General features: G+C 41.3%; 1 protein-coding gene across 1 annotated transcript in view; it reads left to right on the plus strand.

Moving 5' to 3' along the window:
* LOC131820054 (uncharacterized) overlaps positions 1 to 14,914 on the plus strand; it is a 47,251-nt gene extending 32,337 nt beyond the window's left edge. Inside the window, exons 5-10 of the mRNA XM_059155537.1 lie at positions 645 to 776; positions 11,382 to 11,403; positions 13,130 to 13,218; positions 13,447 to 13,521; positions 14,462 to 14,525; positions 14,692 to 14,914. Of these exons, the coding sequence (XP_059011520.1) occupies positions 645 to 776; positions 11,382 to 11,403; positions 13,130 to 13,218; positions 13,447 to 13,521; positions 14,462 to 14,525; positions 14,692 to 14,822 (513 nt within the window). The 3' untranslated portion in view covers positions 14,823 to 14,914. The remainder of the gene's footprint in view (positions 1 to 644; positions 777 to 11,381; positions 11,404 to 13,129; positions 13,219 to 13,446; positions 13,522 to 14,461; positions 14,526 to 14,691) is intronic.
* The last annotated feature ends 1,711 nt before the right edge of the window (positions 14,915 to 16,625 follow it).

Raw genomic sequence — 16,625 nt, forward strand, 5'->3', positions numbered from 1 at the left:
TCCTGTCTCTCTCACTTATGTCCTGATCTATAAACATGTGTCCATATAATGTGCTCATTTGTACCTCTAGTACAAATTCTATTCATGCTTTCCCTCATTCGTCCTTAAATTTTGGGTGTAGTTTTGGAAATGGTCCAAAGGAGTTTTTCCAGGTCCTCCATGGATATACAATAGAAGTCACTGACTCCTTACCTATTCTAAGTTTACATTGACTTACCTTGTTTATTTTATGTTGGCTTATAAATTCTCAGGTTCTGTTAGCTATAGAAAAAACAGTTGCAATGTGCTTGTAGATAAAATAAAATCTCTTAAGATTTGTCTATTAGATTTTGCCTGCAGCTTTAGTGAGTCATAATGTATATATGATCACAACATCTTTTCAAAGAATACTTTTTGTTGATATTAGACATAGGGAAGCAACAAGGAAGCCATCATCATGGTAAGTTGGTAAACACACTCATCACTGCCAAAAGTTTGCCCCAGCTCCTTGGAAATGCCTCTGTGCTCCTTCTCCTCCAGGAGGAGCTAGTTAAGAGGTATGCTCACCTCCTGGAGGCTGACTGAGGGTTTGTAAAGTTGATTTTTTGTGACAGATACACAGTAAAAGTCTTTGAGATTCCTCATTGTCTCAAATGGTATTTCAGCTTGTCCTTTCCTTGCCTGATCCTTTCTGTCTTGGCCCTCATGGGATTGAAGTTCTGTGGAAGCTTCTCATTTTAACTGCCTTCTTGGGAACTTGTGCCTTTCTCATATACCTCTGGAGAACCATCCTCGCTGTAAGTATATTAATGTACCTTCTGTACTTTCATTCATAAATAAGCAAAAATATGTTATAGTCCCTGGACATTTTTATGTCCATTCAGTACTACAAATTTCCCTCTAATATGTCAATTTTGATTATCACCTAGATTGATGTAGTTTTAAATTTCTATTGAAGTGCCTTCTTGATCCATATGTTCTTTTTTTTAAGTTCAAGCATAATTGGCAAACAGTGTAATGTGACTTTCAGGTGTACAACATGACTCCGCAATTCTGTACATTTCTCAGTGCTCAGCAGAAGAAGTGCACTCTTCTTTCCCTTCACCTCCTTCACCCATCCCTCCACCCACCTGCCCTTCCACCCATGTCTTCTTTAGAAGTGGGCTGTTGAATCTCTCTCTCTCTGGTCATTTCTCCAGCTATCTTTCTGTTCTCGATCTCTAGTTTAAGTCAACTGGGGTCTGAGAGCATAGTTCCAGTGATTTCAATTCCTTTGGTGGTTCACATGTGTTGTATGGCCCCGAAATTTGGCTCTCTTAGTGACTGTTTCATGTCAGCCCGAGCAGAATGTCTATACCTCATTGTTGAATGAAGTATTCTGCCGATGATAGTGGATGGGGTGGATGGGTGATGCTGGTCAGTTCACCTGTGTTCTCATGGATCTTCTGCATCTCTGGGTCTGTCAATGAGGGATAAGAGGATTTTGAATTATCCAGCTGTAGGAATGGATTCATCTGTTCCCACCAGCAGTATTTTCAGTTTCTGTTTCATGTGCTCTGACAGTCTGTTGTTGATGCATATGCATTAGAAATTGTTGTGTCTTTTTGGAGAATTGACCCCTTCATCATTGAAATAATGCCCGCCATTATTCCTGACGGGTTTCTTTACTGTGTGGTGTGTGTTGAAGGACCATTTCACTGGCCACAGATTTCTAGCTCGATGTTCCTTTAAACAGTATAAACACTTCATCCTTCTTGATGGCATGGTTTCTGAAAAGAAGTGTGATGTCGTTCTTATCCTTTTCTCTGGAGTAAGGTGTTACTGCTCACCTCTCCCCTTCCCCACCCACTCCCAATCCCTGCTCCAGATTTCCAAAACAATTTCTTTGTCTTTAATGATCTGTAGCTGAATATTCTAGATTAGGAAACATTGGTGGTTTTGGTTCATTGTTTGTGTGTGTGGGTGTGTTTTGGTATTTATCCTTCTTTCAATGTTTTGATTTTCCTGGATCTTGATTAGGTAACTCCATTAATTTCAGACAATCCTCTGTCATTATTCCTTCAAATAGCTCTCCGTCCACTCTCCTATAGGAATCGGTATTCCTGATATGTGTGTGTTACACATTTGTAATGACCTATCTGTCTTGGGTTTTCTGTGTTGTCTGTGTAATTTTTGTCTTTGTGTTTCTCTTTTGGAAGTTTCTTTCCTGTCAATGATTCTTTCCTCTGGTTTATTTTGAGTCTCTTCATGAAGCCAGCGCAAGCACTCTTGATTTTTATAATGGTGTTGTTGTCTTTCTAGACAACATGTTACAATCTTAGAGTTTCCTATCTCTGCCCACATTTACCATCTCTTCTTCCTCTTGTGCACTTTTCCCTTAGACCCAGTATCTTACATCAAAGAGACTTGAAAGTCCAGCCTGCTCTCCCCATCACTTCTGCCACAGGAAGTGTGATTCTCGTGCTTGCTGTCATGGTTTTTACCTGCAGCATGCCTTGTAGGGTTGTGTTGAAATCTAGATACTGTGTCCTGCTGAAGGAAGGGAGGTAAGTGGGAGTTAGGGTGAGGTTTTCTGCTTCTCTGGCTCGGAGTTAGACTGAGGTCCTTGCCGGTGAGACAGGGAGGAGATGGCACTGGAGTTGAGGATTTCCCTCACCTCTGTGGCTGAGTCTTTGGGAAACCCCCATTTAGACTCTGGAGATATAGTTTCATTTGAGGGCAGGCCTTTGTAAGAAGAAAGAACTCTTTTGAGTTTCTTTCTCCGTGGGACTATTCCCCCTCTCCCTCACAATGGAGAAAACTTCCCTTCAAAGAGAAAAGAAAAATATATATTTGGTGTAGCCATCGACCTTTCCACTTCCCCTGCCCATGGGGCTGGTGACATAGGCCACAGGAGCTCAGAGGTTCCTAATCAACATGTGAAATCAAAGGAATAACCATGGCTTTCTGATTTCCCTCCCCTGATGCACTCTCCCCAACAACATACTATGACTGGTTTATTGATAGCATGGTGATATTCCAATATCCTGGCAAGATTTGCAGGTTGGCCCCAGCCTCTCATCATCCTGTAAACCTATTAAAACAGGAAATATGTTAATGGTGTCAAAGTGAGGTCTTGCCTAGATGTTGTTGAGCTATAATAACATGAGGGTGACTCAAATCTGAATTGCCTCACTTCCCTTTTTGGAACCATCAGCTGTCATTTCTGTCATGGCTTATGCTTCTTCTCATAATGGGCCACTCTTTATCTCATCTGATGGCTTTTACTTCTTTTGATGACACTGCATTTAAACAGTCTGGGAAACTGCATAGCACCTGATATGTCATAACTGTGTGTGAATTCAGCAAACAGCCAACTCTTTGTAAGGTTTCAAGATAGCTTTGTAGAGAAGGAAAGAGGTGGCATATCCTTGACACAGCCTTTGCTCCCTTGCCTGCCTGCCTGCATTCTTTCCTCCTTCCTTCCATTTTCTTTCTTTCAGTATTTTAAAATAGTCCCAAATTCTGTACTTCAGTGCAGATACTAGGTTGCAAAAATGTGAGGGAAATATACTAAGTGAAATAAGTCCAGTGGATAAAGTCAATTATCCTTTGGTTTCACTTATTTGTGGAACATAAGGAATAGCATAGGGAATATTTGGAGAAGGAAGGGAAAAATGAATCGGGGGGGGGGGGAGAGTCAGAGGGGGAGATGAACCATGAGAGACTATGGACTCTAGGAAGCAAACTGAGGGTTTTAGAGGAGAGGGGTATGAGGAGCCTGGTGATGGGTAATAAGGAGGGTACCTATTTCATGGAACACTGGGTGTTATACACAAACAGTATATCCTGGAACACTACATCAAAAACTAATGACAGAAGGGAAAAGATGGTGCGGGAAAGTAGGAAGAGGCACCTTTTCAACCTGTACTCTAGAGCGAGCTGATTACCTACCAAAGAACTCTGATCACCTATGAAATCAGCCTGAGATCAGAATTTTACACATCTGGATCTCAACAGGGGCAGAAGACGCCAATGGGCAGGTAAAGCGGAGTGGGAAAGGCGGACTGATATTGCAAGATAAACAAAAGGGGGAGGGAGCCACCAGAGCTGACCAGTTGGAAAGTAATACCCTAATACGAGCGAGCCTGCCCAGTGTCTGGGGACCAGCATTAACTTGGAGACTGGTTGAAAGCACTCCAAAAGAGCAAAGGAACGTGGGGGGTAAATTGTTGGAATCCGGGCAGCTAGGGACAGGGGCTTAAGTCCTTGGTCCCAGGACAGCCTCCCCTGCATCTGAGCCAGAGAGAGTATGACAAAGAAACCAGATCTTGGTCCCAGAGCCGCCAGCAAACCCGAGATTGCGTGGGTTCTGGCTCCTGTGAGGGGATGGGAGCCACACAGAATGGCAGAATGTGTGAGCCCTGCTACAGAGCCTCTAATGTGCATGTCCCTTATCCTCCCCTGAGAGAGGTACAAAGGCCCAGCCAGCGCTCTTTGATATGCGCCATTGTTTCAGAGCCTATCAAAGGCACCCCAAACTCTCCCAGGAGAGAGGTGTGCGAAGGCCCAGCCTGGTGCTTTTGGACCTGCACCCATTCTCAGGGCCTGAGACGTGCAAGCGACCCACAGCCTCCCCCAAAAGAGGTGCATGCAAGCCAGGTGTTCTTAGACCTAGAAAGACTAGGCACTCCCAGCCTGGACCAGCGGGAAAATCTCAGTGTGCGATCCATGCTTAGGACCTCTCTGGCGGTCTGGAGATCCCAGACAGACGCCGCTGCCATGCTTTTGGGTACAAGCAGAAGATCCTGCGTCCCCAGGAACCATGACTCAGAACCTACTCTGCCAGCAGCCAAGGGGAAGTTTATATGGGCTCTGCAACACCCACAGAACAGACTGAGGCTTCTCTCTGAGAGGGAGGTCAGGGTACAGTTTGCTTTCCTCTAAACGGACAAAAACCATCAAAAGAGGTTAAGGCTAGAGGGGGGTAAAAGGTGAAGAAACATAAAAAGCTCCAGAGAACAAAAGCCTGAAAAAAACGGTTTCCTCAGAGCCCACCCCCTAGACAGGGACTGGAGGACTTAACTCAGGGAATATTACTGACTGAAAACCAACGTGGCAGGCACCTCCCCAAGAAAACCAACCAGGAAAGAAAAAAAAAAAAAAAAAGACTACAAGAGAACCACCACCACTACTTCATAGGACAACTTTTATTTTTAATTTGTTCCCACTATTCTGGCTCATTTTTTGTATATAGATAATTGTTTAACCGATTTACCATCACAGAGAGCTGTCCAGCACATGAAATTCCATAATAAATTTCCAACCTAAACTTTTTGTTGCATACACCTGTTTCTTTTTGCACTTCTATTTTTTGAATTTTTAAAATTTTTAGTTTAGCTGAGTTTATTCCTTTTTTATTTTTATTTTCTAATATTCATATAGAGTTAAACTTCAAAGAAATCCCCATTCCCCAATCAATACTACCCCTAGAGGTAAACCATTTTTAATCCCTTTATCCTAGGAAAGTTGAGTCCTTTAACAAAGATATCAATTACATCCAGCAAGGATCAAAACAACCTTCCTTGCCCACACAGAGAATTTATAACCACTCTCCCATCTTTTTCTTCCACCAGTGTTTCTGTGTTTTTGTGTTTGTCCTGATAGTATATAAATCTTACACTTGGGGTTCTTTTCAACAAGGTTATTCCTGTATTTGCATATATTTACATATTTTTCTCTTGTTATATACTTTTATCAGTCTTTCTGTTTGTCTTTTGTTTGTATACCTCATAAATCTTTCCTTGGGGCGCATTTGGGCTGAACCTTCTCTTTCATCTTCCCTTTCTTTCCTGTCTCTCTCTATCTCCTATTTTTTTCTTTTTCTTGTCTTTTTTCTCTCATTTTGGTGGGGAATCCTGATTGCTCAGAAGTGTTACAGAGTGCACCCTGACTGCACCACGGTCGATATATCCAGCTACATCTGTTCAGTCATCTCTCACCAAAATTACTAGGAAGAGGAATCCCAACAGAGAAAAATACAGAGGATGGACCTTCCACAACAGAGCTAAGGGCTATCAACATAGACAATATGTCGAAAAGAGAATTCAGGTTAACATTTATCCAGGCAATAGATAGGTTGGAGAAAGCCATGGATGACCAAACGGAATTGATTAGGGCCGTGCTGAAAGGGACCAGACAGGATGGTCACAATGTTAGGGCAGAGTTAAAAGTTACCAGGGCTGATGTTCACAATGCTCTCAGTGAGTTCCAATCTAATCTAAATTTTCTAAAACCTAGGGTAACTGAGACAGAAGATGGAATTAGTGATCTGGAAAACAAACAGATAGAGAGAAATATCAAGAGGAAGCCTGGAACAAACAGAATAGAAACCACAAAAACAGAATCAGGGAAATAAATGATGCCATGAAAAGTTCCAACGTCAGAATTGTTGGAATTCCTGAAGGGGAGGAGAAAGAAAGAAGTCTAGAGGATATAGTGGAACAAGTCCTTCATGAAACTTTCCCAATCTAGGGAATGGAACCAGCATTCATGTACTAGAGGCCAAATGTTCTCTACCCAAGATTATAGATTCCAGAAAAACATCAAGACACCTGATAGTCAAATTGAGGAATCATAATTGTAGGTATAATCTCTTGAATGCCGCTAGCACTAAGAGGCTCCTTACTTACAGAGGAAAGCCCATGAGAATAGTATTAGACCTGTCCACAGAGACCTGGCAAGCCATAAAGGGCTGGCAAGATATTCAGGGCACTAAATGAGAATAATATGCAGCCAAGAATACTTTATCCAGCAAGACTGACATTCAAAATGGATGGAGAGATAAAGAGATTTCAAAACCGGCAAGGCTTAAAAGATTATGCAACCACCAAGCCAACGCTGCAGGAAATCTTAAGGGGGGAGTTCTATAAAAGAGGAAAATTCCTAAGAATAGTATTGAACAGAAATATAGAGACAATCTACAGGAAGAAAGACTTAAAAGGTAGCACGATGTCAATAAAAACATATCTATCAATATCACTCGCAATGAAAATGGCCTAAATGCTCCCATAAAATGGCAAAGGGTTGCAGATTAGATAAAACAATAGGACCCATCCATATGTTGTCTACAAGAGACCCATTTTGAACCTAAAGATGCACCCAGTCTGAAAGTGAAGGGATGGAGAAGCATCTTTCATGCCAATGGGCCTCAAAAGAAGGATGGGTAGCAATTCTCATATCAGATAAATGAGATTTTAAACTAAAGACTGTAATCAGAGATACATAAGGACACTACATAATCCTTAAAAGAACTAACCACCAAGATGATCTAACAATTGTAAATATCTATGCCCCCAATATGGGAGCAGCCAATTACACAAGAAAACTGTTAATCAAGATAAAGAGTCATATTGATATGAATACATTAATAGTAGGAGATCTTAACCCGCCTCTCTCAGAATAGACAGATCATCGAAACAGAAAATCAATAAAGAAACAAGAGCATTGAATGACAAATTGGACCAGATGGACCTCATAGATATATACAGAACATTCCACCCTAAAACAACAGAATACTCATTTTCCTAAAGTGCACGTGGAACCTTCTCAAGAATAAACCACATACTGGGTCACAAATCAGGACTCAACTGATACCAAAAGACTTAGATGATTCCCTGCATATTCTCAGATCACAATGCTTTGAAACTGGAGCTCAATCACAAGGAAAAGTTCCGAAGGAACTCAAATAACTGGAAGCTAAAGACCACCCTGCTTAAGAATGCTTGGATCAACCAGGAGATCAAAGAAGAACTGAAACAATTCATGGAAACGAATGAGAATGAAGACACATTGGTCCAAAACCTATGGGATACAGCAAAGGTGGTCCTAAGGGGGAAATACATAGCCACCCAAGTCTCCATCAAAAAAATTGAAAATTCCAGAACACAGCATCTGTCTCTACACCTTAAAGAACTGAAGAATCAACAACAAATCAAACCAACTCCACACATAAGAACGGAAATCATCAAGATTAGAACTGAGATCAATGAGCTAGAAACCAGAGATACAGTAGAACGTATCAATGAAACTAGAAGCTGGTTTTTGGAAGAATCAATAAGATCGATAAACCATTGGTCACACTAACCCAAAAGAAAAGAGAGAAAGCCGAAATTCATAAAATTATGAATGAAAAGGGAGAGATCACAATAAACACCAAGGCAGTAGAAACAATCATCAGAAGTTATTATCAACAGTTTATATGCCAATAAGCTTAGCAACCTAGATGAAATGGATGCATTCCTGGAAAACTATAAACTCCCAAAATTGAACCAGGAAGAATTCAACAACCGGAATAGACCAATGTCTAGTAATGAGATTGGAGCAGAGATCAAAAATCTCCCAAAAACAAGAGTACAGGTCCTGACGGATTCCCAAGGGAATTCTACCAAACTTTCAAGGAAGAAATAACACCTATTCTCCTGAAACTGTTTCAAACAATTGAAGCAGAAGGAAAACTTCGAGATTCTTTCCATGAAGCCAGCATTACCCTGATTCCCAAACCAGGCAAAGACGCTACCAAAAAGGAGAATTTCAGATCAATATCACTGATGAATATGGATGCTAAGATTCTCAGCAAGATCTTAGCAAACAGGATCCAACAGCTTATTAAAAAGATTATCCACTATGACCAGGTGGGATTCATCCCTTAGCTACAAGGATTATTCAACATTTGCAAATCAATCAATGTGATAGAACAAATTAGTATGAGAAGAGAGAAGAACCACATGGTCCTCTCAATTGATGCAGAAAAAGCATTTGACAAAATCTAGCATCCGATGCATTAAAACGCTTCAAAGTATAGGGATAGAGGGAACATTCCTGAACTTCATCAAATCTATCTATGAAAGACCCACAGCAAATATCATCCTCAATGGGAGAAAGCTTGCAGCCTTCCCATTGAGATCAGGAAGACGACAATTTTGCCCACTCTCACCACTCTTGTTCAACATAGTATTAGAAGTCCTAGTAACAGTAATCAGACAACAAAGAGAAATAAAAGGTATCCAATTAGGCAATGAAGAAGTAAAACTCTCTCTCTTTGCGGATGACATGATTCTTTATATGGAAAACCCAAAAGACCCCACCCCCAAACTACTAGAACTCCTACAGCCATTCAGTAATGTGGCAGGATACAAAGTCAATGTACAGAAATCAGTGGATTTCTTATACACTATCAATGAAAATACAGAACGGGAAATTAGAGAACTGATTCTATCTACAATATCACCAAGAACCATAAGATACCTGGGAATAAACCTAATCAAAGAGGTAAAGGATCTGTACTCGAGAACTACAGAACACTCATGAAAGAAATTGAAGAAGACACACAAAGATGGAAGACCATTCCATGCTCTTGGATCAGAAGAATAAACATTGTTAAAATGTCTATACTGCCTAGAGCATTCTATACTTTTAATGCCATTCCAATCCAAATTTCACCAGTATTCTTCAAATACCTGGAGCAAATTATCCAAAAATTTATATGGAATCAGAAGAGACCCTGAATCGCTAAGGAAATGTTGAAAAACAAATATAAAATGCGGGGCATCACGTTACCTGATTTCAAGCTTTACTACAAAGCTGTGATCACCAAGACAGCATGGTACTGTCATACAAACAGACACATAGACCAGTGGAACAGAATAGAGAGCCCCGATATTGACCCTCAACTCTATGGGCAAATAATCTTTGACAAAGCAGGAAAAAATATACGGTGGAAAAAAGACAGTCTCTTCAATAAATGGTGCTGGGAAAACTGGGCAGCTATATGTAGAAGAATGAAACTCGACCATTCTCTTATACCATACACAAATATAAACTCAAAATGGATAAATGACCTCAACGTGAGACAGGAATCCATCCGAATCCTAGAAGAGAACATAGGCAGTAATCTCTTCGATATCAGCCACAGCAACTCCTTTCAAGATATGTCCCCAAAGGCAAAGGAAACAAAAGCCAAAATAAACTTGGGACTTCAGCAAAATCAAAAGCTTCTGCAGAGCAAAGGAAGCAGTCAATAAAACACAGAGACAACACACGGAATGGGAGAAGATATTTGCAAATGACAGTACAGACAAAAGGTTGATATCCAGGATCTACAAAGAACACCTCAAACTCAACACACACAAAATAGATAATCATATCAAAAAATGGGAAGAAGGTATGAACATACACTTCTCCAATGAATTCATGCAAATGGCTATCAGACACATGAAAAAATGTTCATCATCACTAGCCCTCAAGGAGATTCAAATTAAAACTTCATTGAGATATGGCCAAAATTAACCAAACGGGAAACAATATGTGTTGGAGGGCATGTCGAGAAAGGGGAACCCTCTTCCATTGTTGGTGGGAATGCAAGTTGGTGCAGCCTCATTAGAGAACAGTGTGGAGATTCCTTAAGAAATTAAAAATAGAGCTTCTCTATGACCTGCCATTGCACTACTGGATATTTACCCCAAAGATACAGATGTAGTGATAAGAAGGGCCATCTGTACCCCAGTGTTTATAGCAGCAATGGCCACAGTTGCCAAACTGTGGAAAGAACCAAGATGCCCTTCAACGGATGAATGGATAAGGAAGATGTGGTCCATATACACTATGGAGTATTATGCCTCCATCAGAACGGACGAATACCCAGCTTTTTTAGCAACATGGATGGGACTGGAGGAGATTATGCTGAGTGAAATAATGCTGAGTCAGTTATCATATGGTTTCCCTTATTGGTGGAGCATGGTGGACATGGGGAGTTAGGAGAAGGGAGTTGGGGGAAATTGGAAGGGGAGGTAAACTATGAGAGATTATGGACTCTGAAAAACAATCTGAGGGGTTTTAAGTCTTGGGGTAGGGAGGTTGGGGAAACCAGGTGGTGGGTATTAGAGAGGGCATGGATTGCATGGAGCACTGGGTGTGGTACAAAAACAAAGAATACTGTTAGGCTGAAAATAAATAAAAAATAAATTAAAAAAAAAAGAAAACAAAAACTAATGACAGACTGTGTGGTGACTAACATAAAAAATAGCTAGGTAAATAATGAAATAAAGGATATCTTTTCAATGTCTGTATGATCCCTTGTCAAAATTGAAGAGGTTGAACATTCATTGACTACTATGTGAATAGGATTTGGGGGCAAAAATAAGTTAAACACAACTTGGGCTCTTTATCATAAATTGATTGTAAACCATGATGACTTAATCAGAAATTCTAATTTTATCTTCCTTTTTAATCCTGTGAATTCATGCTGCTAAGCAAAGTGATTGTTGTCATATCTTTGGATTATAATTGTGGTACTATCTGTACTATAGATTATTACTCATAATATGTTTTGTCATCCAGCTTATCTTTTTTTCTTCCTCTCTTAGATAAAGCCTCGACAATACGAAGGTAAGATTGGGGGATTCAGTTTTCTTTGCCAAAAATTCTCAGTACCCGTATTTGATGTATGTTTAATTTGATGAGGGATAAATATGGTGACTTCTGATGTCTCACTGACTTAAGTCTTGAAAATGCTTCTCTTCCCCATGTGGAGTCTAAGTGACAGTGTGGAGGGAGTTGCCATCTTTAAGAGACCAGGAGAAGGAACTCCTAGTGGGACTAGGGAGAATACAAGGTGTAATTTTGCAGAGACATGTTTAGGAGGCAAGTGATGATGACAGCGTGAGGTCTGGAGTGAGTACTTGACCATGAGCTGGCTCTTGGTGAAATGTCAAGAGGAGAAAACTCTCTGAGTCTAGCAAAATGGCTACACATAGGGAAGAAGGCAGATATTGCCATGCAGAGCGTGTGTTACAGGAGATAGGTAAACTGTGGTTTTAAGTCTGAAGTGGAGGGGTCATTGCCTGCCAGGGGAGAATGAATGGAATAAAGCCTGTGCCAGCGGGGATAATGGATAGTGTGTGGGGATCATGGATTGTGGTGATTCCATGGTGCTGGCTGTTGATGGCCTGGGTGGCCACCTGGCACTTAGGAGACCATTGAATGTCATTGTTCGTTGTTGTGAGTGTGGAAGTGGTTCTGGTGAGAAGAGAGGTCTCAGAGCAGGAGAGCACACACAGTGGGTCAGGAGAAGAGAAATTTGCACTTTGAGGAAAGCTGAGAGAATTATTTTTTAAGAGATTCTGTTTATTCACTAGATATATATATAGAGAGAGCACAAGCTGGCAGAGTGGGAGGCAGACAGAGAGGGAGAAGCAGGTCCTTGCTGAGCAGAGAGTTGGATGTGGGATGTGATCCCAGGACCCAGGATCCTGATCCCAGCAGAAGGCAGACCCTTAACCAACTGAGCCACCCAGGTGCCCCACGATGAGAAAATTAAGTGGCTCTTAGAGGAGTCTGTGTTCTAGACCTTACAAGTGTTATGCAGCTGCCATCAGTCTCCTCATGAGTGTTGTTTTCCTTTAAGGGTGGAGGGTAACATTCTCCTGTTGTGATGAAAAATCTTGTCTTCTCAGGCTTGTGCATTATCCAGGGCCTCCGAAGACTCTCTGTAACGTGGAGATTGTACCCAAATGTGTTTATAGCAGAGAACTGGTCCTCCAGAGCCCCCAGCCTGGGGTCCATGAAAGGCGATCTGGGAGCAGCAGAAAGTTTCTGAAGGCCTGTGAGTTGTCACTCACCTGACATCTTGAGCTTTCCTTGTGTGGAATTCCAAGTAGGACCTGGAAGTGGACGATCCACTGAGCAGGAACAATGTATAGTTTTGCTCATTATGTGTTGTTTGCAGGGACCTGCTTTTGTATCTGAATGACTGGAGGAGAGAGATGTTAGTTGCTAGGATGCTTGATTTTTTGGTCACATCTCTGGCGATGACATTAGCATATGCAAGGTTTGAATTTTCCAAGAATGGTGCTTACAGGTGGGAGAAAAATGAGAAAGCTTTTGATTGTTTTTTTTTTTTATGTTTGAAAAACATTTTAAGTAGGAATCTCACTGATATAGAATGTCTTAGGTTTCAAATGCTGCTATAACATGCTTCCTTCAGGCACAATGGGAATGCTAGCAAGTTAGTGACACCCAAATGTCAGAGAATGGACTCTGGTGCTAATATATTTGAATTATTCAATGTCGCTGTTTTTGCTAATTATCTTAAAATTCTTTTTTCTCCTTTCAGTTACTTTAGACCAAATCAAGATGAAGATTAATAACCTTAAAAACGAAAACAGGGATCTTGAAAAAAACATAGCGAGTTGGGAGGAGAAGGTATGTGTGCCCTTTCAAATATTTTTTTGTGATTTCATATTGATTACTTACCCTCTGGTAGTTCATTCTATCGATCTATATCATGCAACCCAGAAATGGTCCTTGAGTAAGAGAAGCTTCACAAATGTAGAGTACTGCCTCTTTCTTTGTCACAAAAGGAGAGGCACAAATATAGGTTTCTTTAACATGCTATTTTGGACTTCTGATTCTTTTTCATATTTTTTGTAGGCCAGGGAAGCAAAGAAGCAAGCAGAAACGAAGAGAGAACATAAGCGTTCCCTTGCTGGAGTACGTAAATTAAAAGTAAGACTCCTTTCTTTGTCTGAATTGTGTTCTAACAGCATAAATAAAAGTAATAAAATATTATTATTATTATTAAAATTATTATTATTTCAAAGATTGATTTGAGAGAAGGAAAGAGTGAGGGGAGGGGGTCTGAAGGAGACAGAGAGAGAATGCCAAGCTGACACCGTGCCGAGTGTTTCGCCTGATGCGGGGATCAATCCCATGACCCTGAGATCAGGACTTGAGGCAAACGAAAGCAGGAGTCAGACACTCCACAGACTGGGCCACCCAGGTGCAACCCAGGTGCCCCAAGGAATGAATCACTGTTACTCATTCAATATGTTTTCTTGAAGGAGAACATCAAAAAGGTGGAAGAGATTAATGAAAATTTGAAGGACTCCCTTCATTGTAAACAGGCTCTCTTACAAGCTCAGAGAGAAAAGAATATTAAAAATGTGGATGTGGTAAAAGTTAGGTGTTAGTTGTACTATAATGTGGCTTCGGAGGCTTTTGGTTTATTTTGGTGAGGTGAGTGCAGTGTACTCCTGTGCTGTTTGCGCAGTAGAGCGTGGGAATCTGGGAACAGCAACCTCTACTGAACCGTGAACTGTGATTTCACATAGGACCACCCCGATGAGATTTGCAATTTCAAGGCCTAGGAAGTATGGTTTATTTCACAGCTGGGTAATCATCACATCATTCAGCGCTGCCCTCCAAGTTACATAGAAAATCCCACAAAATATGTGAGCAGTGAAGGATGATAGCAAGCCCAATATGTATAGTAGAATATTATTTTATATCAGTTCCTCTAAGAAAGCCATTTGTGCGGTTTTTGACATGAACTAGTTTCTTTACTTGCCCCTTATTCCATTTATGCCTCAAGGGCTTTCTTTGTTGCCCTCCATGATCCTGTCCTGTTAGGTGCCCTCATATGTCTTTTCTCAAATCTGTCTTAAAGGCCCAAGATGCACTGGTGGATCAAGAGTTGAGAGCCTTGACATCAAAAAACCAAGAACTGAAAGGTACCTTGTTTTGGGGGATGAAATCTCCATATGGTGGCAATGAGTTTGCATCGGGCAGGGAGAGAATGCCTTTCTGCCTTCACAGCCTTGCCCTTCTCCTTTCCCCATTGAAACCAAGTTCTCAGGTCATGGCACAAACATAGAAAATTAAACTCATCCTTTACAGAAAGGAAAACATTCCTGGAAGACCAGTGTAATGCCCTGAGTTCTAAAGAAGCAGAATTGAACCTGCTAAAGAAAAAATTGGATATGGTGGTGGAGTTCTCTGAAAACCAAAAACTGACTGCAGAAGAGTAAGCCATTGCTGTGTTGTCATAGATATTGTTGTATGAATTTTCGTGGCGGCCAGTATTTGGATCTTCTGGAATTGGATCTTTGTGTACTTTTGCCAAATGCATTCTGTAGAATTGTGCCTGCCCTTCCTGTCTTGATTTGTGTAACCTGAATTTTCCTTTCTGTTCTAATGACTTGCCACATGTTATTGTGTGATTCATTGGGGAAGAAGGGGGAAGGTACCAGCATTAATCACTTTGATACGTGGATCCCCTCTGGATCAGTCTACATTTCCCTTTCATTTTAACTCTCATCACATGCTCTGACCACTCCTGCATTAGGTCCATTTCTTGTTCAGTATGAGACTTGGGTCCAGAACATGGAGAGAAAAATGGAATTCTCTTCCTGCAGAAACAGGGAAAGTTTCTTTGTGGAAAGTGTGCTGGGGCTCCAGCAATACTGGGTCCCTTTATCTGGTGTACAACTGAGATCATTTGCTGCAGCCCAATACCTTAGAAGGCCAGGGTATTTCCTGACCACCTGATTTTCTTTTACCTTTCTTTCTTTCTTTCTTTCTTTCTTTCTTTCTTTCTTTCTTTCTTTCTTTCTTTCTTTAAGAGATTTTATTTATCTATTTGACAGAAAGAGACACCGCGAGAGAGAGAACACAAGCAGGGGGAGTGCGAGAGGGAGAAGCAGGCTTCCTGCCGAACAGGGAGTCCAGTGTGGGGCTCTATTGCAGGACCCTGGGATCATGACCTGTACCAAATACTTTTAAGCAGATAATTACTGAGCCATCCTGGTGCCCCTCCACACGATTTTCTAGGTGTATGTCTCTTGGATCCCAACCAAAGCCTGCAGTTTCACTAAGTCTCATCTTTGCTGGCTGGATGAGAGCTTCACTTGTTGCATTCCAACCTGTCCCCCAAAGGTTGCTTGTTCATTTTCTTTGTATTCACTCGCCTGTTCTAGAATTCACTGATGTGTCCTCCGGAAACTGGCTCCCAGGCTGGCTTTCTCCTAGGCTTCCTTCTTCTCCATCTGATTATCATGTTTCTTCATGTGCTCTTTAGAAATTGTGTGCATTCACTCACAAGTTTTCTCTCTTGTCCAGTGTGTCCTTTTATTTCTCAGGAGAGATAAGGACGTTGGAGTCCCTCATTCATGTGGAAAAGCAAAACTGTTCCCTGTCTAACCTGGAGACTCAGCTTTGTGTTATTCCTTCCCACATTGGGGGTGGGGGCCACTCTCTCTCACAGGCACTTGGGTTCTGTTCATTGGTAAAGACCCACTCCCCTCACTCTTTCCTTCTCTCAAATCAATCTTTGAAATAATATTAATTTTAATAATAATAATATTTCATTACTTTTATTTCTGCTGTTAGAAAACAATTCAGGCAAAGAAAGGAGTCTTACTTTTAATTTACGTACTTCAGGACCTTCTTGGGGCAGGCCCAATGTCCTGACCACCTTTCTCTCTTCAACACCATATCCCTGAGCCACACACTGACTGCCGCTCCAGAAGACATTTGCTGAAGGATGGTTGAGAGACCAGAAGAAGATGCTCCTGTCCTTCTCTTTCTAGAGCTTTTGTCTGTCCCTAAGTCTTTCTGCATGAGATTCTTGACAAGTGTCCTGTTGAAACCTTGTGAATGAACACCATGAACAAAAGAGTTGAGGGCAGCCCAGCAGACCAAACTTTCTAAGCATCACCGTTTGCTGCCTTCACCATCCATGAAGCTGGTTTTGGTCAAGAAGGTTGACTTGGAGGGCCTGGGTGGTTCAGGAGGTTAGAGCCTCTGCTTTCGGCTGAGTTCATGGTCCCCCT

The sequence above is a fragment of the Mustela lutreola genome, chromosome 17 (genome assembly GCF_030435805.1).
Source record: "Mustela lutreola isolate mMusLut2 chromosome 17, mMusLut2.pri, whole genome shotgun sequence".
Lineage (NCBI taxonomy): Eukaryota > Metazoa > Chordata > Mammalia > Carnivora > Mustelidae > Mustela > Mustela lutreola.